General features: G+C 35.3%; 1 protein-coding gene across 1 annotated transcript; it reads right to left on the reverse strand.

Moving 5' to 3' along the window:
* Nucleotides 1–27,612, reverse strand: LOC144446151 (suppressor of fused homolog). The gene is made up of 11 exons (XM_078135876.1): nucleotides 27,269–27,612; nucleotides 19,830–19,964; nucleotides 18,822–18,958; nucleotides 13,555–13,697; nucleotides 11,692–11,777; nucleotides 11,109–11,320; nucleotides 10,690–10,798; nucleotides 9,305–9,463; nucleotides 8,752–8,890; nucleotides 4,276–4,344; nucleotides 1–1,557 (listed from the first exon to the last, which is right to left on the reverse strand). The coding sequence occupies exons 1-11, from the start codon at nucleotides 27,412–27,414 to the stop codon at nucleotides 1,489–1,491; spliced, it is 1,404 nt and encodes a 467-aa protein (XP_077992002.1). The 5' UTR covers nucleotides 27,415–27,612; the 3' UTR covers nucleotides 1–1,488.
* Between the last annotated feature and the right edge of the window lie 29 nt (nucleotides 27,613–27,641).

Genomic DNA, 27,641 nt, shown 5'->3' on the forward strand with positions numbered 1-27,641 from the left:
ATGATCCACTTTCCTTCATTCTCACCAAGTACGGATTTCTGTCTGTCTTAAAAACTTGAGATTGATCCAACATATTAAGAAGTACTGCAGCATCATGCCAGTGGAGCATAATACTTGAGATATGAAATATTGACACAGATTGAGTATCAACTAGTCGCAATGCTATACATTGCTTCGATCCTCTTCAATCTCTCTCTCTCTCTCTAACATCAAAGAGGATCAAAGCCATGGATAGCCTGTAGACTTGATGTGGGCATATAGTGTAATCATTGTTAAAAGTTGTATTTCAAATAATGCATATAATAAGTTAAAGAAATATATGACCTGAACTGAAATTCACAGATTTTTACAATGATTACTGTATATGAATATGAATATGATTTGACAATGCTTTTTTAATAAAGACAATATTGATGTTAATTTAGTAATTAGCACCCGCTTTGGTTGAGAGTAGATGGCTAGATAGCGTTAAAACATAACAACTTGGTAACAAATCAGTGGTCATTCAAACCTTGCCAAGCTTTAGCAGCTATCTCCTTATCATTCATCACTTCTACATTTTGTAAAAAAATACAGAAAAGGAAAATACAACTATGACATTTTAATAAAATAAATACACAGTTATGTATTTCTATACTGCGTGTTATTCAGCTTTTAATAAATAAGTAGTGAAAAAAAGAAATCATTTGAAAGAATTCAACACTTTAGCACCAAACCTAGCCAGCCCCTACCCCTGGTAACTTGAATTTTGTAGTCTAATAAATAATTCACATTGTAAACTTCTATAAGTGCTAGCAGAATCACCCCTCCAACCTTACTTGGGGCAGAAAGGACAAATGACCCTGTTTCAATCAAACATACTTCACCTTTCTACAATTTTTATTTTTCTCTACAAATGCAAATTAAAATTTGTGAAGTATGCAAATTAAAATATGTAAATGAATGTCACATAGACCCTCTCTTTAGAGTGCCATGTGGTGGCGCCAATCTTGAACGAGCTATTATTTATATATAATATAAATACTACCACAGGTCTTTTGACGCCATGTTCTCATGCTTCTATTTGAATTGTATATTTTGGGGTGATGTGCTGTAAGTATTAGAAAGCAACTAATGGCTGTGTCATCTACTTCAATGTACTTTGTTCTAATTCTGTTAATCAATTTTTACAAAAAGTATATGACACAACGCAATCACTGATCCGTTAAAATATGCAAATGTTATCATTAATTAAAATTTTATGGAAACCAGCAGCCATCTTGAAATCTGATCAATAACAGAATCTAACGAAAGTTTACAGTAACAGAAAAATGAATTTTTTTAATCTTGTTATTGCTTTCATTTGACACTACTTTCTCTTTTGTACTTTACCCCAAATGACATTTTTAATACGAATTTCAGGAGATCATCAAAAAATAAAAATTTCCATTCAACTGAGTTGCGATATGGCAGTTTTTTTAAATCTTCAGCCTCTTTCCTTTTAATAATTCATTCATCTTGTATAACAGTTATAGACAACCGTTGACCAGGCCATATAAATTTTTTGGGAAGTTCAACCTGCAATGAAAAAGTAATAAACAATAATTCTATATTATTTAAACAATATTACAGGATGAAAATCAATAGGTTCTATCATTTAACACTTTCCAATACAGATATATTTCATAACATCTTTGAATGGTTCTTGCAACAATGGATCATTTTGATTGAAATTCTCACATTGACCATATATGGCAATACAGCTTTGTCATACTGTAGAGTATGTAGTACTGTACTACTACTAGACAATTGTTATACTGTAGAGTACTGGTATGCAGTACTGTACTACTACTAGACAATTCATATACTGTAGAGTACTGGTATGTAGTACTGTACTACTACTAGACAATTGTTATACTGTAGAGTACTGGTATGTAGTACTGTACTACTACTAGACAATTGTTATACTGTAGAGTACTGGTATGCAGTACTGTACTACTACTAGACAATTCATATACTGTAGAGTACTGGTATGTAGTACTGTACTACTACTAGACAATTGTTATACTGTAGAGTACTGGTATGTAGTACTGTACTACTACTTGACAATTGTTATACTGTAGAGTACTGGTATGTAGTACTGTACTACTACTTGACAATTGTTATACTGTAGAGTACTGGTATGTAGTACTGTACTACTACTAGACAATTGTTATACTGTAGAGTACTGGTATGTAGTACTGTACTACTACTAGACAATGGTTATACTGTAGAGTACTGGTATGTAGTACTGTACTACTACTAGACAATTGTTATACTGTAGAGTACTGGTATGTAGTACTGTACTACTACTAGACAATTGTTATACTGTAGAGTACTGGTATGTAGTACTGTACTACTACTAGACAATTGTTATACTGTAGAGTACTGGTATGTAGTACTGTACTACTACTTGACAATTGTTATACTGTAGAGTACTGGTATGTAGTACTGTACTACTACTTGACAATTGTTATACTGTAGAGTATGTAGTACTGTACTACTACTAGACAATGGTTATACTGTAGAGTACTGGTATGTAGTACTGTACTACTACTTGACAATTGTTATACTGTAGAGTATGTAGTACTGTACTACTACTAGACAATGGTTATACTGTAGAGTATGTAGTACTGTACTACTACTAGACAATGGTTATACTGTAGAGTACTGGTATGTAGTACTGTACTACTACTAGACAATTGTTATACTGTAGAGTACTGGTATGTAGTACTGTACTACTACTAGACAATTGTTATACTGTAGAGTATGTAGTACTGTACTACTACTAGACAATAGTTATACTGTAGAGTACTGGTATGTAGTACTGTACTACTACTAGACAATTGTTATACTGTAGAGTACTGGTATGTAGTACTGTACTACTACTAGACAATTGTTATACTGTAGAGTACTGGTATGTAGTACTGTACTACTACTAGACAATTGTTATACTGTAGAGTACTGGTATGTAGTACTGTACTACTACTAGACAATTGTTATACTGTAGAATACTGGTATGTAGTACTGTACTACTACTAGACAATTGTTATACTGTAGAGTACTGGTATGTAGTACTGTACTACTACTAGACAATTGTTATACTGTAGAGTACTGGTATGTAGTACTGTACTACTACTACTAGACAATGTTTAATTGTATGATTTGTTTGGACAGTGTCAAGTGATGACACAGTGGTAAAACACACAAATGCTATAATTGGATGTTATTCCCAATATTTTTCTTCATTCGGCCAAGAAAAATACAAGTGACCTAAGGGGCCTTTGTCAGTACAAGTCACTAGACCCGTAGTGACAACCCTTAGGTCATGAGTATTTTCCGGCTGAATGAAAAAAGTACTGGAGAATAACATAATATCAAAGAAAAACCAGGGCAAAGTAATGGCAATTTTGAACATTTTGACTCATATTTTGAACACAGCAGAACCAATGATGTAGACATGCATTGTTGTGACGTAAAATGACCAGAGTATATATTTCATAGTTTTTCTTCAACTTGGCTTGTGCATGAAATAATGACAAATGTAGTACAAGATATATATATAAATATAACAATGTCTGAATAGAAAACAAACTGCGGAGGATATTCATGGTCTTATCTTTTTAAACAGATTCAGTTTTTGGCCAGTTATCAACAAGTCACCACCTTTACTTGGCAATTGTCATGGTTTAAGCAGCCATATGATAGATCAGGTGATATTAAAGCCTTACTCAAAGACTAATATCAACTTTGTTGTGTTGGTATTGTAAGTGCTTTGATGTGGACCACTCATGTCTGCCATTTTTCACTGACATTGACACTGTTCACAATCATTACTTTTGCAAAAGCTATCAATTTTTTGTGAGTTATTAAAACATCATAATACTAAGTAAACCTTTTTTTTGCAGTACATTCAAATGAAAGGAATGGCATCATGTCATGATTTATGAGACAAATATGCAAACTGGGGTGAAAATATTAGGTCCAACTACTGGTCAGAGGGAAGTTTTCCATGTAGTTATGATATTCTCAATGCAGAGCCATAAATTCACAATTACATCATCCACAAACATTTATTCAAGCTCTTTTTTTTTTAATTTTGCCATAAAAAACCTAAAAGTAACATACAATACATGTAAAGGCTTTTATAGTCAATTTCAGTGTTTTTCTGAATAACATGACCTTGTCCACAAATTAAGATAAGAAGTGTACTGGTAGTAATATTTGCTTTCATGTCATGATAATACATGTACTTACTTCTGCAGGGTTGGTTAACACATCTAAGTCTTCAATCATTGTATCTAAAACTTCATCTGCCACAAGAATCTATAATTTAGAACAAGAATTGAGAGAGAGCATTTATATGTGGCATATGAAAGTATATTGAATCTGTACAGTACACTGGAGTAGAAACAAGTTGACATCATTGTTATGAATGGAAAGCAATATACTAACTAATTAACTCACTCACTCACTCACTCACTCACTCACTCACTCACTCACTCACTCACTCACTCACTCACTCACTCACTCACTCACTCACTCACTCACTCACTCACTCACTCACTCACTCACTCACTCACTAACTAACTGACTCTATTATTATCTGACTCATTGGTGAAAAGCTCACAGAATAAATTCCTTATGACTATTACTATCCAGCATTTCATGAGATATTACTTCCTATTTTTGTCATATCTTATTTTACTTTTGTTGAAAAATATTGTGACTTCTTATAAAGCGATTCCCAACACGATGTCCTCAAAGTGCTTCACAATCATTAACCCTAGGTGAAAATCAATAATGACAAAATGGTCCTTTTTAAGTATCTCAACTCCCTGGGAGTACACAAGCCTGCAGCTGCAGCCATTGAAGCTCAATGGACTAAAGACATATTAAACTGTATCCAATTATACATGTACAACTGGGTTGACTGGGCTACATATTAAACTGTACCCAATTATACATGTACAACTGGGTTGACTGGGCTACATATTAAACTGTATCCAATTATACATGTACAACTGGGTTGACAGGGCTACATATTAAACTGTATCCAATTATACATGTACAACTGGGTTGACAGTGCTACATATTAAACTGTATCCAATTATACATGTACAACTGGGTTGACAGTGCTACATATTAAACTGTATCCAATTATACATGTACAGCTGGGTTGACAGTGCTACATATTAAACTGTACCCAATTATACATGTACAACTGGGTTGACAGTGCTACATATTAAACTGTATCCAATTATACATGTACAACTGGGTTGACAGGGCTACATATTAAACTGTACCCAATTATACATGTACAACTGGGTTGACTGGGCTACATATTAAACTGTATCCAATTATACATGTACAACTGGGTTGACAGGGCTACATATTAAACTGTACCCAATTATACATGTACAACTGGGTTGACAGTGCTACATATTAAACTGTATCCAATTATACATATACAACTGGGTTGACTGGGCTACATATTAAACTGTATCCAATTATACATGTACAGCTGGGTTGACAGTGCTACATATTAAACTGTATCCAATTATACATGTACAACTGGGTTGACTGGGCTACATATTAAACTGTACCCAATTATACATGTACAACTGGGTTGACTGGGCTACATATTAAACTGTACCCAATTATACATGTACAACTGGGTTGACTGGGCTACATATTAAACTGTACCCAATTATACATGTACAACTGGGTTGACAGTGCTACATGTTAAACTGTATCCAATTATACATGTACAACTGGGTTGACAGTGCTACATATTAAACTGTATCCAATTATACATGTACAACTGGGTTGACTGGGCTACATATTAAACTGTATCCAATTATACATGTACAACTGGGTTGACAGTGCTACATATTAAACTGTACCCAATTATACATGTACAACTGGGTTGACTGGGCTACATATTAAACTGTATCCAATTATACATGTACAACTGGGTTGACAGTGCTACATATTAAACTGTATCCAATTATACATGTACAACTGGGTTGACAGTGCTACATATTAAACTGTATCCAATTATACATGTACAACTGGGTTGACAGTGCTACATATTAAACTGTATCCAATTATACATGTACAACTGGGTTGACTGGGCTACATATTAAACTGTACCCAATTATACATGTACAACTGGGTTGACAGTGCTACATATTAAACTGTACCCAATTATACATGTACAACTGGGTTGACTGGGCTACATATTAAACTGTACCCAATTATACATGTACAACTGGGTTGACAGTGCTACATATTAAACTGTATCCAATTATACATGTACAACTGGGTTGACAGTGCTACATATTAAACTGTACCCAATTATACATGTACAACTGGGTTGACAGTGCTACATATTAAACTGTACCCAATTATACATGTACAACTGGGTTGACTGGGCTACATATTAAACTGTATCCAATTATACATGTACAACTGGGTTGACAGTGCTACATATTAAACTGTATCCAATTATACATGTACAACTGGGTTGACTGGGCTACATATTAAACTGTACCCAATTATACATGTACAACTGGGTTGACAGTGCTACATGTTAAACTGTACCCAATTATACATGTACAACTGGGTTGACTGGGCTACATATTAAACTGTACCCAATTATACATGTACAACTGGGTTGACAGTGCTACATATTAAACTGTATCCAATTATACATGTACAACTGCGTTACATATTAAACTGTATCCAATTATACATGTACAACTGCGTTACATATTAAACTGTATCCAATTATACATGTACAACTGCGTTACATATTAAACTGTACCCAATTATACATGTACAACTGGGTTGACAGTGCTACATATTAAACTGTATCCAATTATACATGTACAACTGGGTTGACAGTGCTACATATTAAACTGTACCCAATTATACATGTACAACTGGGTTGACTGGGCTACATATTAAACTGTATCCAATTATACATGTACAACTGCGTTACATATTAAACTGTATCCAATTATACATGTACAACTGGGTTGACTGGGCTACATATTAAACTGTACCCAATTATACATGTACAACTGGGTTGACTGGGCTACATATTAAACTGTATCCAATTATACATGTACAACTGCGTTACATATTAAACTGTATCCAATTATACATGTACAACTGGGTTGACTGGGCTACATATTAAACTGTACCCAATTATACATGTACAACTGGGTTACATATTAAACTGTATCCAATTATACATGTACAACTGGGTTGACTGGGCTACATATTAAACTGTATCCAATTATACATGTACAACTGGGTTGACAGTGCTACATATTAAACTGTATCCAATTATACATGTACAGCTGGGTTGACTGGGCTACATATTAAACTGTACCCAATTATACATGTACAGCTGGGTTGACTGGGCTACATATTAAACTGTACCCAATTATACATGTACAACTGGGTTGACTGGGCTACATATTAAACTGTACCCAATTATACATGTACAACTGGGTTGACAGTGCTACATATTAAACTGTATCCAATTATACATGTACAACTGGGTTGACTGGGCTACATATTAAACTGTACCCAATTATACATGTACAACTGGGTTGACAGTGCTACATATTAAACTGTATCCAATTATACATGTACAACTGGGTTGACTGGGCTACATATTAAACTGTACCCAATTATACATGTACAACTGGGTTGACTGGGCTACATATTAAACTGTACCCAATTATACATGTACAACTGGGTTGACAGTGCTACATATTAAACTGTACCCAATTATACATGTACAACTGGGTTGACTGGGCTACATATTAAACTGTATCCAATTATACATGTACAACTGGGTTGACAGTGCTACATATTAAACTGTACCCAATTATACATGTACAACTGGGTTGACTGGGCTACATATTAAACTGTATCCAATTATACATGTACAACTGGGTTGACAGTGCTACATATTAAACTGTATCCAATTATACATGTACAACTGGGTTGACTGGGCTACATATTAAACTGTACCCAATTATACATGTACAACTGGGTTGACTGGGCTACATATTAAACTGTATCCAATTATACATGTACAACTGGGTTGACTGGGCTACATATTAAACTGTACCCAATTATACATGTACAACTGGGTTGACTGGGCTACATATTAAACTGTACCCAATTATACATGTACAACTGGGTTGACAGTGCTACATATTAAACTGTACCCAATTATACATGTACAACTGGGTTGACAGTGCTACATATTAAACTGTACCCAATTATACATGTACAACTGGGTTGACTGGGCTACATATTAAACTGTACCCAATTATACATGTACAACTGGGTTGACTGGGCTACATATTAAACTGTATCCAATTATACATGTACAACTGGGTTGACAGTGCTACATATTAAACTGTATCCAATTATACATGTACAACTGACTCCACAACCAGCAATGTACAGATACAAGCCAGTCACTCTAACCATTCAACCATCATGACTCCACAACCAGCAATGTACAGATTACAAGCCAGTCACTCTAACCATTCAACCATTTATGACTCAAAACAGCAATGTACAGATTACAAGCCAGTCACTCTAACCATTCAACCATCATGACTCCATAACCAGCAATGTACAGATTACAAGCCAGTCACTCTAACCATTCAACCATTTATGACTCAAAACAGTTTGCCATACCTGTAGCCAGGGTCCATGAGCTGCATAATGGTGGTGTTCATCTACTATTGAACCCTCAACGTGAGCTGATACTAATGTCACTGCAACATCTCCAGTTATACTTTTAAATGTAAAATGGCGGCCATGTTTTAATCTTCCTCTGTCATAAAGAGATCAGCACAATTGTAAAATTAACAGGGTATATTATGTAGAGAACATTTTCCACTTTCTTGCCATCATTTCATTCAATCTTTTCGAGAGAAAAATTTAGATTTTTAAGACTAATATTAAGGCTTATTCTGTGTACAAAATAATTAAGTGTACAGTTTTTAATTAAAGATTATCAGGCCCCTTATATATATCTTGTTCTCTAGAGATAGAAATACAAGTGAGGTTGGAAGTGAATGTGTTCTGTTACACATACCGTGTAACAGAACTCTTTTCAAAATATCACCAAGCTGAACTCATGATTTGACGTGAATCCAGGTGGCAATAAAACCTCAAACCATTGGACTGTTCCAAAATATTGTCTGATATGAACACAAGTGAGAGTTACATGTTGTATATAACTTACTTAAATGCTAAGGGTAACAAAGCACCAGCTTCCATATTGAACTTCAACCTTACACCATCCAATGTTCTCGTTCTGATAAGCTCCATCGAACTTCCTTCAAGATCACTTTCTGAACTTCCTCCTAGAGATGGCTTCCGTTTATCAAGAATGTCTTGGTTGCTATTAAAATGTAAAGTATGATTATTGTAAACTTCCATCAAACAGTCTTTTTCACAATAGTGTCTAGGTAGTGGTTTTGATGGGAGGTACCCCACCACATCAATTACATACAAACACATCATTTTCCAGGAATATGTTCAAGCAATATCATTTTGTAGTACATTTCATTAAAACACTGTTATTTGATATATTGTTGTAGTAGAATACATGTATCCAGTGTGAATGCATGGATGTTCTATTTCCATTCTTGTTGGGGGTGTATTTGCATGCATACTGTCATTGCTATGGGCCAAGAGTTATCATCAGAACACTTGTTTTGTAAGAAGTGGTGAACATATTGTCTCCTCTTCTACATATACATCTATATCAAGAAGTTTTTTTCTATGATGAAGTCAAAATTGACAAATTTGTAGAAATATGTATTCAAAGTGAAATGTGACACTTATGTGGTCAAAATGTCAGGTTTTATGTAGTTATCATCTTGTAAACAGCACTGGAACTTGTTGGCTATTGTCACTTTTGACAATGTGTAATGCCTTTAAACAGAACACCACAACCAAAGAGATAAATGCATATACCACCATTAGATGAAAATTCTAAGAGGGGTGAGCTCTAGAAGTTAGTGTATTGGCAAAGTAAAAAAATCAATGGTTTATCATCTGATTGTGGTATGTCATTTCTGAGCACACTTGTACCCGTGTGAAGTTTTTATGTATGTGACAGCAATGATACCTGAGTCTGTCTTCAAATTTTCACAACAAATGATACATTTGGAAATAAGTAAAATGCAACGAACTCCTCTGAGTGCTCGGTTCGACAGAAATTTGAATTTTGCACATGCAGACCACCCACGTTGTGCATGATGAGAACAATAGGATGCACAACCAAGCGCTTACACTGTATCTATCGGTCTTTTAACATATTTCTAAAGTTTCACTGCAGTTACTTCATCAACTAAAACAATATGTACTGGTATATTACCAGTACATGAAGAAAATTGTGCAGAAAGTACTGAAACTGGCATGATTAATAGATTTCAGTATAGCAGTTGAGAAATGTCTCTCCCACGCCAAAGAGAGTGGTTGCCTAGCAACAATAAAATGTGTTCTAGAATGCCTCTCTACTATAGAGATATACATAAAGTGAATTTTCTCCAGACAGAGATAGACAGACAGACAGACAGACACTGACGGACCATACAAGCTCTAACAATGAAAACCATTCACCTATCCCGTTCATGCCTGATATTAGCTGGTGTTTGGACATCTATTGGTGGTAGTACTGTTCTGTCTTGTCCCAGACCTCGCTGCAATGCTGCTTTGATTTGTTCTGAATCTGAAAACAAAAGTACACAATTGGTAATATTTACAACACATGGGGTGCTATACAATATTACTTTCTGAAGTGTAATCACAACACTTTTGTCAAAATAACATGTATATTATTGTATGAAATTCAAGTTGATGGTTGCAAGTTCTACAGCACAGATACTGTACTATACTCCTGAATAAACAAAGTGGAACCAGGTGTTATCTTTTTTCTGGAAATCTGTTCGAAGTAGACTCACAATTTATCTATTTACAACATTAAGTATTGACTAGCAAATACAGACTGATCATGTAAATATACAATATTTGAATTATACCGTATTTTGAAATGTGAGGTGTATTTTGTTCAGTTCCACTGCTTTCATTGGAGAAATCATCCCAATCTTCCCATGAACACTTAGCACTGACACCACTCAGATTGGAGCCATCAGCCTCAATACCATGATCCACTAGTTCTTGTAAATGAGGATCAATTTCAAATATGCTTTCTCCTCGCCTCATATCAGTTACCAACCATGGACCACCAGCACTGCAAATAAACCAGGAAAATGTAGTCAAAAAGTCATCTTTCATGTTATTAAATTTGACTTGTACCATTGTAATATGTCACTTATGTGTTTTAATCCATTCTACCTAATTCTGATCATGATACATCTCATATTGACCCCATGTTTAGGGAATTTTCAGATGAAATGTGGATGTATGTTTTATATTCACTACATGTAACACCCCCTGATTATCAACCTTGTATTCAAATTCAAACCATAGTACTATATATTGGATTAAACTGTGATATGTTCACAGTATCTTCCGATAGTGATGTGTAAACCATACATGTTCCTGCATTAATTGATTACAAGTTGTTGCTAAAATTTCGTTAAATGATGAATGAAAACTTACAGGTGTGTTTTCCGGACTAAGTCTAGCACAGCCGGACCATTCCATTGTTGAGCTGCTTGTAACTCTTCACTACACACTCCTAAAACCTACAAACAAACAAACAAACAAACAACTATTACAGTTTTTAAACATTAATAAAATCTATGCTTTATAACAAACTTTTATGAGATAAAATTTATACATTGGGGATTTGATATGATTGACAGATTTTGTTGCACAGAAAAAAAACAATGTGAAATCAGTAAATGTGAATTTAAGTTTTCTGTGTTACAATGAATTGTTCATGTACATATAGCAAGCTCTAATGCATTTATATCCCATAATTTATCACTGCCATTAATGGTGGCCATATTTGATTTCTTCTTTTCTGACTGGTTGCTTGCATCAACTTTTCAATAAGATGGTGGCCTACATCCATATTTTACTACATACATGCATAACATAGTGTAACTTTACTGTTATCAGAGATGGTGGCTGAATCATGTAGTCTTATGTAAATCATGTTTTTTTCAATTCTCAAAGGTAATTTAGTATGTTGTAGATTATCGGACAGTGGTAAAATGTGTATATTTAATATTAATGTTTTCATGTATTTTAATAAATCCAATATGACTGCTACAGATTGCAGTATTGCTTGAAATACTTGACCAGAAGTGAAAGTTGATGGCGGGAGATAGTTTGTGCAATGCTGTGTAGATAGGTGATATCATGATAAAATATCAACTACTAATAATAAATTGTAGATTTATTGATGTTTACAAAGATCAGAGTTATAAGAGCAGTTTTGGTTTATACGTTTTGTATGCAAATAGTTTAGATAATGTTAAATTTTCAAATATTTAATATTCAGGTTTGAGGGCCGAGAGACAAAGAAGAGAAATCTCATGAAGGATGGGTTAGATTTCTAGACCTGTAGCATAATTTTAGTTTGGGTACCTGGTATAACACTCAGGGAATACAAGCAGATTTTATATATTTTTAACTGTTCTCAATATTATAAATACATGTAACAAAGGAGAGCAATGGGGGTGGGGGGTGGGGTGTGGAACATGTTCTGTGCTGTCTCAATTTGTCAGTTTTTGTTCTATTTTTAGACTGAGATGTTGATAACTATTGTGGTATTATGTGTTTCATAACATTGTTATGTACATTTGTACATTGTAGTAAAAGCTGTGTTTGTTCTATTTCTATTCTCCAGTGTCTTGTTAGTCTTGAAATATTATGAGATGACAGATTCTCTTCATCAAGCCCAATGCTGAGGTATCTAGGGGCTATAAGAGCTGAAAGAGTTTATTCCGTCTATGTACATGTAGTGTTCCTTTATAATAGCAGTTTTGGTTTATATGCAAATAGCTTATACGTTAAATTTTCTAATATTTAATATTCAGATTTGAGAGCCAGGTAACAATGCAGAGAAATCAAAAACCCAAAGTTTTATCAATCAAAACAACTATTTTATGATTGTTGTTGTTATTCTGAAGAGATTAATGTTACTGTACAGTTTCTTAAATAACAACTAACATACACAGCTTACCCTTGGTTCTGAAATTTACCTACACTGGCCATAATTAATGTGTATAGTGTGTACCTTAGTTTTAAAATTAACGTGCACTGGCCATAATTAATGTGCACAGTGTGTACCACGGGTTTTGAAATTAACCTGCACTGGCCATAATTAATGTGTATAGTGTGTACCATGGGTTTTGAAATTAACCTGCACTGGCCATAATTAATGTGCATAGTACATGTAGTGTGGTGTACCCAAGTATTTTGAGCCCCCCCCCTCCCCCCCCCCCCCCCCACACACACACACACATTCTATACAAGAACTACAATAAATGTACAATAAATGCTGAAATTTACCTGAACAAATTGCACGGTACCAAACTGTGTCGTAATAGGGGGAAGCTGGGGATCATCAGCCATTAGCATGTGATTTATTCTAGACTCACTGTTGTCAAGGGGACAGTGCCATGACACATGGTCTCCACTACAAAAAATATTCTCTGAAAAAAAAGTGAATCGAGCAGTTGTAATATAAGTGATAATTTACGTTTATCATTTCATTTATAATAGACAAATATAAGAACATACAGACAAACTAAACACCACAACATACAGACAAACTAAACACCACAACATACAGACAAACTAAACACCACAACATACAGACTAACAAGTCATTGAGAATGACATAGTCCCTGCTATGATTGGGTTTTAAGGAATTAGCACTACTCTGATCACACTTGTGAACCTAAATCAAACAGATTTAGATATGTTGTGTCTGCTTGTTGGACATGGAACATGCCTACAACAATAAAGGATGGGTCGGGTATGGGGGATTGTATCACGACGAAAATGGATATGCACATGTATGTCATAGAACACTGTCCTAATACTAACTTTGAATGAGATCTGTTCAAGCATGTCTGAGTTATGGCTTTGGACATAGAAAAATCGCAAACAAAATGGCTGCCAGGGGGCCATATTAGATTGTATCACAACAACAATGAATATGCACATGTATGTCATAGAACACTGTCCTAATACCAACTTTGAATGAGATCTGTTCAAGCATGTCCGAGTTATGGCTTTAGACAGGGAAAATTTACAAACAAAATGGCTGCTCGGCGGCCATATTGGATCGTATCATGAAACAAATTGACGTGCATATGTATGCCATTGTATGTTGCCCCTGTACCAAGTTTGAAAAAAATCGGTCCAGGCATCTCCAAGAAACAGCTGCGGACGGACGCACGGACAGACAAAACCCAATCCATAAGTCCCCGTTCCAGACTTCGTCCGGCAGGGACTAACTAAACACCACAACATACAGACAAACTAAACACCACAACATACAGACAAACTAAACACCACAGAGTGTCTGTATGAAAATTCAGAATAAATATTCACAACAAAATGTATATGATCACTAATTTATAAAATGTTGATAGAAATCTAAACATATTGATAATTTTTACAACTCCTATTTAAAATTAAGCAATAAACCACCCACTGGGGATGGTATACCAAGAGGTTTTGACCAGTGAACGAAATATATGCACGAGCGATAGCGAGTGCATATATTGAGTTCACTGGTCAAAACCGAGTGGTATACCTTCCCCAGGGGGTGGTTTATCGCTATTATATTATACCAGTATATTGAAAATATCGGAAACAAGATAAGAACTAACGTTTTCTCGTTTCATATGCGCCTCTGTGTCTAATTTGCATAACAATAATGCTGCTTTTCAAGACAGCTGATCTTGGCCTCAATGTGGTGGAACGTCGTGCAGCGACTGGATTTATTTTATCTGCTCGTCGTTTCTAGGGATAATCTGTACATTGATCGGCTCATTAAAAGTGCACAGTGATGAATAAACAACCTGTTTGACTCAAGGTATAAACTTGAAGTGGTTTATTGAATACAGCGTGCTTCGATCGTTCCCGGCCGAATTCGCGACTCGGTGAAATGATAGACAGGTTGATATTTACATTATTTATATTACTGGAAGTTACATCAGTAGATTTTCGGGTTTGGGGATTTCCCTCTCAGATTGATGACTGATACTCTAGGACAGGGTCCCAGACAAATTTCTATTTAGATTAATGGTAAGTCGGCCAGTGTAACCTCTTTCACTTGCTTCATTTTTATGACAGGACATGATCAGCTCACCAATGTTTCCACTCCAACCGCGCTGTGGCTGGGACCGATCTCGTGCATGCCTAGTGCCTTGACCTTAGTACATGTAGTAGGCAATGATTTGAACAAATACGCGATGACTGGGTTGCTTTCGAAATTTCCTTCATAATTTCTCATAAAATATTGTCTCATTGAGAGAAAATCCTCCTCTGACAATTCGAAGAGTTCACTATCAGTATCACGGCGGACTACAACTCAACGCTCGTAGACGAACAAAATTTGGACGTGTGCCAGCAGTGCATTATCGTACCAGCAGTGCATTATCATTCGTTTTAGACGCGCTAGTTCAATGTCTAGACCAATCAGATCCCTCGATTTCCACCATCAATATACTGGTATAATATAATACTGTTTATATAACAATCCAATATGCAAGCATTGATATAGAATAATTGGCCCTGAAGTACTTCCTGTTAAAGTACATCCCTTGCCTTCAACCAGAGACAACAAAAATGACCATTATTAACAATGACAGGAAGAACACTGTATAATGACTTTAAGTGATAAATATTTATGCTTTAACAGATCTCTTTAGTTATAATAGTTAATAGTAAGCTTTACAGACAAATCTACAACTACATGTACTTCTATCTATTGATCTGTATCCATGGTAATGGTCTATCAACTCATACTGTCATAGACGTAAAAATACAAAATGTACATCTTTACCAGAGGGAAATATCACAAAGGTCTCACAAGATGATAAAGTCAGGTAACCATGGAAAAATCACAAATATCTTGCTAAGTTTTGGCTGATAAAGTCAAAAATGTGGTGAGCTGCATGGAGATCACTAAGAGGTGAACAGTTGGACACTGTACCTAGATTAATGGCACATACTTCAACCTTTGACATTCTCATTTTCAATTAATAGTGCATGAAACAGTACACATACTTTCTGTATAGTTCCCTTTATGTTTGGAATCAATTTGTATTCTTATTGATTTGAAATGAGTAAAATTGAAATAAAGGGTAACATTGGGATGTGTTACTACTATAACAAACATGCCATCTGCAAACTATCAAAGATAGACACAAACTGAAACTACTGTTGTTAATACACTATTAGATTTCACAAATAGATGATAGCATTGTTGAATATACAGATTTCACAAATAAATGATAGCATTGTTGTATATACAGATTTCACAAATAGATAATAGCATTGTATTGGTTATGTTGAATATACAGATTTCACAAATAGATGATAGCATTGTATTGGTTATGTTCAATATACAGATTTCACAAATAGATGATAGCATTGTATTGGTTATGTTGAATATACAGATTTCACAAATAGATGATAGCATTGTATTGGTTATGTTCAATGTACAGATTTCACAAATAGATGATAGCATTGTATTGGTTATGTTGAATATACTGATTTTACAAATAGATGATAACATTGTATTGGTAATGTTGAATATACTGATTTCACAAATAGATGATAGCATTGTATTGGTTATGTTCAATATACAGATTTCACAAATAGATGATAGCATTGTATTGGTTATGTTGAATATACAGATTTCACAAATAGATGATAGCATTGTATTGGTTATGTTCAATATACAGATTTCACAAATAGATGATAGCATTGTATTGGTTATGTTCAATGTACAGATTTCACAAATAGATGATAGCATTGTATTGGTTATGTTCAATATACAGATTTCACAAATAGATAATAGCATTGTATTGGTTATGTTGAATGTACAGATTTCACAAATAGATGATAGCATTGTACAGGGTTCGTACACTTAAAGCAAAACAAAATTCCAGGACTTTCCAGGTTTTTTTGGTCAGTTTTCCAGGGGTATTCATATTGATTCTGGCCATTTTCCAGGGGTGTTGACACTAAAGTATATTTTTTAATGACATCTTATTGTCTGATGTGGACGAGAAAAAATTAACAACAGTTTCATAATTAGTCACAAAACATTTTAAAGACAACCAACACTATGCAAGATGAAAAATAATTTTCGCCATTTCACATTTACGAGATTCAGAATCATATGAATGCCAGAATGGGTGGCTCGAGCACAGACATGACGATCGTCAATATTAATCGATCGATTGATCATGATCATTTTCCAGGGTTTTCCAGGGGTAGGACGCATTTTTCCAGGGTTTTCCAGGGTTTTCAAGGGAGGGTTTGAAATTCCAGGGTTTTCCAGGGTTTTCCAGGACCGTACGAACCCTGATTGTATTGGTTATGTTGAATATACAGATTTCACAAATAGATGATAGCATTGTATTGGTTATGTTGTACATGTACATGTATAGTTGTGTGTACATGTGCATGACTGTATAATTGTGTGTTTATTGTCAGGTTCAAGTAGTGCAGTCAGTCATGCAGGTCAAGTTGTTGGCTTTATATATGACTGTACAAAGTGTTGGTAGTACATAACATATACTATAACCTGTTATCAGTTATCTACATTAACACAGAGATGCTTCAGTATGCACAAAGAGGAATGTCTACAAAGAAGATGTATTTTTCACATTTTTTGGTACAATCCCCTTCCCAGTACTCGGCCAGTACAAGTTTGCTGATCACTGCAAAGGAGGTTTTTTTTCTATTACATGATGTATCTGTTATTACTATACACTTCCATGTTATTCATGACTCAGAGACAATTATAAAAATACCGCCAATGGCGTTGTAGCACAACTGTACAGTTTTCAAAAATGTTTATCCATATTCTAGTCCATGCTAACAATACATGTAGGTGATCATATCATGAACAATTCTTAGTAAAAACACCCTGAAGAATGTTTCACCCAAATTTCTGCCTAGTAGTTTTTGAGTTTAAGTTTTTTGACCAAAAATCATATTTTTTTACCCCAATCACAAACCGATGGTAAGATCGTTTTGATTTGAACAATTTCCAAACTAGACACCCAAAGTAATGGACCCACCAAATATCATGGCAATCAGTTCAGCGGGTTTTGACTTTAAGTTGTTTACATACACACATCCACACAGACAGACAGACAGACAGTCAGTCAGTCAGACAGACAGACAGACAGACAGACAGACAGACAGACAGACAGACAGACAGACAGATACCATGTGATCCCTAGGCTATAGCACAACTGAACCTCAGTTCAGTTGTGCTAAAAATAACAAGGATTTAGATTTAACATTAAACAAAAGAGTTTACATTGACATACATGTAACCAGTGGGCTGCTGAATTTTTTCCCCCATTATTTTGATCCCTGCTATGTCTCTTTATAATGTAAGACAGTATGTTAAACCTACATACCAGACTGGAACACATATCTTTATAATGTAAGACAGTATGTTAAACCTACATACCAGACTGGAACACATATCTTTATAATGTAAGACAGTATGTTAAACCTACATACCAGACTGGAACACATATCTTTATAATGTAAGACAGTATGTTAAACCTACATACCAGACTGGAACACATATCTTGCAAGTCCCTGCATCAACTCTGCTGGCCATGTTGGAGGGGCAGTTTCTGTAGCTTCTCTTTTCAATCGAAATGTGAGTTCCAAACCAAAACCACTTGGTCCCTCACCTCCAGTGAATCTAAATGTTGACATTAAAAATTTCACTCTGACACTTATAAACACATTGGTAAGTACAATGTACACTGTCAGCAACACTCATAAACATATTGGTAAGTACACTGTCAGCAACACTCATGCACACATTGGTAAGTACGTTCACAGCAACACTAACAAGTCATTGAAAATCACATAGTCCCCGCTATGATTGAGTTTTAAGGAACTGATTTTATGTTGTCATTTTCAAACCTGGTTAATGTTGTTTGGCCTCATATGGTTGTTTTTGATATCACTACTCTGTTCAAGCATGACATGAAAACTGCGCCAACAAAATGGCTGCCAGGCAGCCATATCGGATTGTATCACGACGAAAATGGATATGCACATGTATGTTATAGAACACTGTGCTAATACCAACTTTGAATGAGATCTGTTCAAGTATGTCTGAGTTATAGCTTTGGACATGGAAAATTAACAAACAAAATCACTGCCAGGCAGCCATATTGGATCGTATCACGACAACAATGAACAACATTAATTACGAAGCCTTCAAGACCCAAGAAGTGTTCAGAGGTACCCCAATTCCGTCAAAATCGGCAAATGTAGCAACGCATGCAACATTTTGAAACGGGCAGTATGCTGACACCTCGCTCACGTTTTCAACGTGGTCTCGTTTGCGTTAGAGGAATTGTAGCGCTTGATATGGGTTAAACGTCGGAACGAAATAAGGCACAAAAACACATAATTATTGCAGCTAATTGGTAAGTACACAATGTCTGTACAAGTATGGAATATCTATATTATTATTTACACAGTCATGTTTTTACATGAATAATAACAAGATGATAACAAAGTACAGAATGTACTGAATAAATACATCTCTGTTTACTTACTCATGAACTCTTCCATCGCCATGGAGATCTGAAAGGCCAAAACTGACATAATGCCAATGAGGTGGAATTCCCTTCTCTGGAATACCTGGATTTGGATACATACTGATATAATCTAGGGGGTCAGGACCACCTAACCTGAAAACAAAAAGCAAAACATTTTTAATTCTGTTATTGTTAAAAGATGAAATGAGCAATAAGTTTTGATAATCCTTTTAAGTTTTATTCCAATATCTTAATCTTTTAAATGATGTGGTTGTTTAATGTCGGAAATTTGAAAGTAAACATTTATAAATTATAATTTGATGAACTATGTTGTAACTCATTTCTTTGTTTACATATTTACATGACTACATGTACATTTGTATTCTTATTCAATAAAAATATCAGCTCTACACTCATTACAGGTGCCTATAAATTGTCACACAACCAGACATAAACTGAGGACGTGCTCTCCTGGGTTAGTTTCTCAATAGTAGGCTCAATCGAGGTCTAACAGAATAGTATATAGTATACATTTTTGACAATAAACATTGTTCTTACACTGGTATAGGAGAGAAACACTTCACTCCTATATCAATCCGATTAAAATCTGATGTATTGTATGGGTTCTCCTAACAAATCACAGACTTTAAAATAGTGCCAATGGCATTGTAGCACAACTGTACAGTTTTTAATAATAATAATAAATACTTTATTAATCCCACAAGGGGAAATTGGGACACTGCCAGCAGTACAACAATTCCCAAAATACAAAAATAATACAATTATACCAGATACACAACAAGATACACATACATGTACATGTAATGTTAAATTTAAATAGCTACAATAATTCAAAACTCAAACCCACAAGATCTCTGCACTACAGCTCAACATTGGTCATTAAAAATTCTTATTGCCTGTGGTAAAAAAGAATTCCTGAAGCGCTCAGTTACAATCTTTGGTAAATTAAATCGTTCGCTAAAAGTGCTCTTACAGTTACAAAAAGGGGTCTAGAATTGTTAACAGCTTTTTCAAAACTCTCTTATTGTATATCTCCTCAAATTTCTCTTGTCTTTTACCTATAACAGAACCCGCTCTCTTAACAATTTTATCTATGCCACCTTTCAGTTGTTTGTTCAAATTCCCTTCCCAACACGCAACACCAAAAAACAAGACACTGCTTACAACAGCTGTGTAGAAATTACCCAGAAAGTCACGACTAATGTCAAAGGATCGCAATTTACGAAGGCAGTACATACTAGAGTTACATTTTTTGAACAAATTTTCAGTGTTTTCTCTCCAATTTAGTTTTCCATCAATCCCCATACCAAGACACTTATATGAATGAACCATCTCAACCTCTTTATCATTGATGTAAATAGGTGTAATTGCTGTTGACTTTTTCCTAAAATTTATGACCAGCTCCTTACACTTGCTGACATTCAAATACAGGAAATGTCTGTCACACCATTGGACAAAATTATCGACTTCCTTCTATACATGGTATCATGGTCATTCTGAATAAACCAAGTCAAAGCCGAGTCATCTGCTAATTTCTGAAGAGAACAGGTGTCATCGGCATGGCGGCAATCCGCTGTATACAATGAAAATAAAAATGGGGAAAGCACAGTGCCTTGAGGCACACCTGTATCTGTGTATAAATTATCTGAAACTAGATTCTGTACACGGACAAACTGTGGGCGGCCTGTCAAGTATTTAATAATCCATACAATAGTGGATGGATTAACAGACATTTTCGTTAATCTTTCTGCTAGGAGATGGTGCTAGATTGTGTTAAATGTGCTATTAAAGTCAAAGAACATTATTCGAACCACACTACCTTTCTTTTCCAAATGGGAATAGACTTTGTGTAAAAGATGCAAAATTGCGTCTTCCACGCCAATCCGTTCCTGATAGGCAAACTGTAGAGGGTCTAAAAAATCTATGACTTGAGATCTTATACTAGGCAAAACACAACGCTCAAACACTTTCATAAACTGAGAAGTCAGCGCTGCTGGTGTTACATCATTCAATGAACATGTAGCTCATCTGCATATTTGATTACCAGACCCTCCCTTCCCTTTATATCCAGAAATTAACTTCATGCCATCCCAGACTGCTTTCATATTAGTGGTTTTTACATGTAACTTTTGTTCTAATTACAAATGTACCTCTTATATGCATGTTTACCAACATGCTGATCCATGCTAGGTACATAGGTGTTCATTTGCTGAATGATTATCCAGTTGCCTATCCAACCCTGTTGTTATCTTTGCAATATATGTGATCATTTGGCTATTGCTATGGGCACGGTCATATTGCTAGACATATCTGCATACATTTTTTGAATGTTCGTTCCCTTGTCTATGAATCCCTGATGTTATCTTTGCAATATCTACATGATCATTTGGCTGTTCCTATGGACATACATGTAGTCTTGTTGCTAGGTATATCTGCATACATTTTTGAATGATTATTCACTTGTCTAACTCTATTAATCCCTGTTATCTTTGCAATATACGTGATCATTTGGGCATGGTCTTGTTGCTAGGGATATTTGCATACACTTTTTGAATGTTCACTTGTCTAAGAATCCGTTATCTTTGTGAAATACAGCAGTTTGGCTGTTGCTATGGGCGTGGTCATGGTTGCTAGGGATATTTGCATACAGTTTTTGAATGTTTACTCACTTACATGTACCTACAAGACGACATTGCTATTTAACCAAAGTATACTGCCATTTGGTTGTTCCTAAGGGCGTGGTCACTGTTGCTAGGGCCAAATGTGTCAAAATGTTTTGAAGAAAATCTGCAGAAGAACACTTTTAGAAACATCTCACTAAGTTTCAGTCTCATTGACCAAGTACGTTTGAGATGAGTTTTTGACCAAAATTCACATTTTTATACCTAATTTGCAAACATTTCTTCATCTACATTGTATATAGTCTTGCTGCTAGACGTTCGGGCTTTCTTTCGATGCTATAACTATAAGCGAACAAAGTTCGCATGTGAGGGCTTGCCCGAACAGTCTAGCGAATGTCATTTCCAGACCGGACATTCCATTGAGATTACGGTAAGCGATGGGTTGGGCCATATATGCATATATATACTTTAATATATTCAATCTCTGCATGCAGGTGCTAACAAACACATTTATGTCATTACTATGTCTTATCAGTTTATGGTAATTGTGTTTGATGAGTGTGTAGACATTGTTATTCACACATTTTAGTTAACGCATTGGTGGTTATTTATACAAGCCCCTCCTTAAGATGAATATGCATGAAAATTTAGCTATTGTCCTCTGTTTGTGCTTGTCGCTAATATGGTTCTCTGATTGGCAGTTATTTATATCCTGATGACATTCGCTAGACCTCGGATATTCCATCCTCGATAGCGTTGTTCGGCTGTGTGTCGTATTTTATCGGAAGAACATCCGAGGGCTAGCTGATAGACTACATTGTATATACTCCCAGGTGCATCCCCATTAAATTTCAGCCCCATCTCCTCAGTAGTTTTGGAATTAAAGATTTTTTACCAAAAGGACAGCCTAATTTGCATATCACTGATGTTCATGTCATGAACAATTCTTAATCTACATAAAAACATGCTTAAGAATGTTCCCACCAAATTTCAAACTGATTAAAAATCACATTTTTTGACCCAAATCACACATTTTGATCATTTTGATTTGAACGATTTCCCAACTACATATAGACACCCACGGTAATACACCCATCAAATATCAGGGCAATTAGTCCAGCGGGCTTTGACTTTAAGTTGTTTACACACACACACACACACACACACACACACACACACACACACACACACACACACACACACACTTTGCCATGCCTTTAGCACTACTGTGCTGAACCTTATCAGTTGTGCTAAAAATCTGATGTATTGTATAAGTGGTTTCTCCTAAAGTATCACAGACTTTCAAAAACTACTATTGTGCTACATGTATACCGTATGTCCAATCCGATTAAAATCCAATGTATATTTTTTACAAATGTAGTGTACACGTTGCGATTTCTTTTTGGCTGTTACATTTCCTGTCGTTTGCTCTTTTGTGAGCACTCATTACATACATCTGACACAATACCATAGGTTTTCGTGAGCCACACAAGAGCGTTGAGTGAAATCACTCAACCAATGAAAACACGTACATGTAGTACGCTGAAACATACAGATACAGTACTTCAGAGAGCTCTATTCGAAAACAGCATGAGTACAGAGCACAGAGCACAGACAACGATATTATCATTATTATTTCGTCTTTTTCTTTCTTTCAATTTTGAACATTGAGTGTTATATTTTGGTTGGCTACTCGTAAGTATGTGATTGGGTTTGAGAAAACTTATGGTATTGTGTCAGAGAAATGTACATGTAATGAGCGCTCACAAATGAACAAATGGGGCAGTAAACTTAACAGCCAAAAAGAAATCGCGATGTGTACATTACATTGGATTTTAATCAGACTGACCACAACTTATACTGGAATTAATACTACCTGCAATGTACACTACTGTGATATACATGTACATGTCATAATATGCAATTGTAACATATCTTGCGGTCAACACCCATCCAAGTATTCATTACTGTAAATGGACAATTTCATTATTGTCTAACAAAAACAGACCTATAGTATATCAAAATAATTTTGATCCAAGTCACTATGAAAGATGGTCATACATGTATTATGATTTGTTTATGTTTTCCATAATTCTCTGTACCTGCAATAGCATTTTACCTTGTACCATGGCTTATGCTAGAGGGTCAAAATAGAATACCAACTTGCAGGTCGCCATATTTTCACATGTACCTACAATGTATAGTAATGTATGTGAAATACCTGGAGTGGAAGTTATGGTGTTGACCAAAAAATCAAATGTTTGTTATTTTTATGATGTCTGACTTAACCTGGTACATGTACATGTGTATGTACTTATGTGGTAGTACATGTTGTTGTATCAGTACTGTTACCATAACAGTATGTGTATGTGTATGCATATCAACAGCCAGGCTACATGTACATGTACATTGTAAGTATATGTTGATTGTAACTTGCATACAGTACTTGTCCTTGTACAAGTCAATTACTGCTAACAAAAAACTAAAATTAACAAAACAAGACTGTTACTAGTGTTAGTCATTCATTTATAGAGTACAGACCCCCTGGTAAGATAATAGCTATTACGCACACAGTGTTGTGGCTTTCAAGCCATACTCCACACTAGGCATCTATAAATATACAGCAGGATCTACATACTTCAAGTAAATCAAAACAAGTAAGAACACCCAGCTTGAGGTAAACAACATGATGAAATCATTCTACAGACCACTAGGACAACCAGAATGAAATGCTATGGTACAGACCACCAGAATGAAAATGTGGTACAGACCACCAAAATGGAACATCATCATCAATGGTACAGACCATGAGAATGAAAACAGCATGGTATTGGTGGGACCACCAAGAAGAACACAACATGGTATACACTAGTGTATACAGAATAAAAATAAAATGGTACAAATCACCAGAATAAAGACAAAGTGGTACAGACCAAGAATGAAAACATTCTTCTGGCCACCAGAATGAATTTGTTTAAATACATATACATATACATTGTACGTAAAGGGAATAAACCCTTCCACTGCCTGGGTTGCCATTCAACTTATCCCAAAACTAACTTGTCCCAAAGCAACTCATCCCAATGCCAACTCACAGTGTGCACCTTGACTTTGGAATTTACCTGCACACAGTATTTCAATTAAAGTTTACCTATTTACATATATTAGATTGCAGATATGTTATTGGACGAGTTTAGCACTCTTACATGTAGATGTTATGAGATAATGGTGATGAGTTTAGCACTCTTAGATGGTATGAGATAATGGTGATGAGTTTAGCACTCTTAGATGGTATGAGATAATGGTGATGAGTTTAGCACTCTTAGATGGTATGAGATAATGGTGATGAGTTTAGCACTCTTAGATGGTATGAGATAATGGTGATGAGTTTAGCACTCTTAGATGGTATGAGATAATGGTGATGAGTTTAGCACTCTTAGATGGTATGAGATAATGGTGATGAGTTTAGCACTCTTAGATAATATGAGATAATGGTGATGAGTTTAGCACTCTTAGATGGTATGAGATAATGGTGATGAGTTTAGCACTCTTAGATGGTATGAGATAATGGTGATGAGTTTAGCACTCTTAGATAATATGAGATAATGGTGATGAGTTTAGCACTCTTAGATGGTATGAGATAATGGTGATGAGTTTAGCACTCTTAGATGATATGAGATAATGGTGATGAGTTTAGCACTCTTAGATGGTATGAGATAATGGTGAGACAAGATTACCTTTAAATGACAGAATTTGTCACAGATGTAATAATTATGAAATAGATGATGAGTTTCTCTTATTATTTTCATGTAATGAGCACAATCTGAAAGATTTATAGAGTTCCAGAGTTGTAAATTGAATGCTTCTACTTCTTCTACATTTTCTTAAAAATGATAATAAAACACAATTAATTGAATTATCTTAATCTTGCTATATCTTAAAAAATCACTGATATGTGCTGACTCTCAAGAGGAGTCAAGTAGCTCTATGCAGCAAGTTGATTGTATATCATTTATCAACTCTCTGGTAGTGTGTGTAGTGTAATAAAGATTGAATTGAATTAAACTGAAGTTGACAGTGGTACAAGTGTATGGTACAAGTTGGTTTTGGGACAAAGTGACTGCCACCCTTCCAGTATGGTAAAGTAAACAATATTTTAATAGTAAGGATTGCAAACTGCTTGTAACCACACAGTATTTAATAGATGATAAGCCCTACCTCCAAGTCATACCACACATCAGCTCTTTAGAGGACTGCTGTTGCTATAGCAACAGACTGATTCCTATGTTATTCATGCATTAGCAATATACAAATAGTACTGGGTTTTTTTTCAATATCATATGCACAATAGCATTTTTACTTGCGGTTCAAGCACTAGAATTATACTTAGGTGTAAAATAACCAATATCGCCGTCTACTAGAAAGATTTCAAATGTGATGTATAATACATACACACTGTATGTAGCCATCACTTACATGCATAAACAAAGGCTGACACAGAAAAGCGAGTGATCGCTAGTGTCAATGGCCATGAGAAGTTGAAGTAAGAAGAAAAGTGTTTCGTAAACAAATCTGATACAATGTTTGCAAGGGAAGGCTGTTATGGATAATGAGCTCATCAAAAATAAGTTTTGTTCGCCAATTTTGGTAACTGTCGAAGATTGTTCAGCAGGGTTGTACGTGAGTTAACATATAGTACGACCCCGGCATACGATCGTCTCTTACGATCGACCAGACCTCCCTGATGGAGCACAACATCCACAAGACGAAGGGAAGATGTCACAAAACATTTACTTCCTTCGAAAAATCTCTTACCAATACTTCACGACTGCTGTTACTTGAAGCGGGTTGGGCTGGACAGGGTAGAGCTTTCTACATACTGAATAGATCGCTTCTAGGCCGATCGGCAACGGAGAATTCGCTTGGAAAGATTGCGTGGATCCCTCAGTCCCTGACTCCATTTTCACATAGACGTTTGTAATATTTGACGGCACTGAAACCTAAACAAGGGTGTCCTTGCTATCCTTTCTATTGTTGTCACTCCATCTGTAGATACATAAATACATTTTGATATGCCAAATTCTGAACAAAGATCCAATATAACATTTTCTTGGAAATATCTTCTTAACGTTTTGGTAACAGTATTTTTTTTAAATCGGTAAACCTACGCCGAGTAAAACTTTCCGGC

This window comes from Glandiceps talaboti, chromosome 15, assembly GCF_964340395.1.
Source record: "Glandiceps talaboti chromosome 15, keGlaTala1.1, whole genome shotgun sequence".
Classification (NCBI taxonomy): Eukaryota; Metazoa; Hemichordata; class Enteropneusta; family Spengelidae; genus Glandiceps; species Glandiceps talaboti.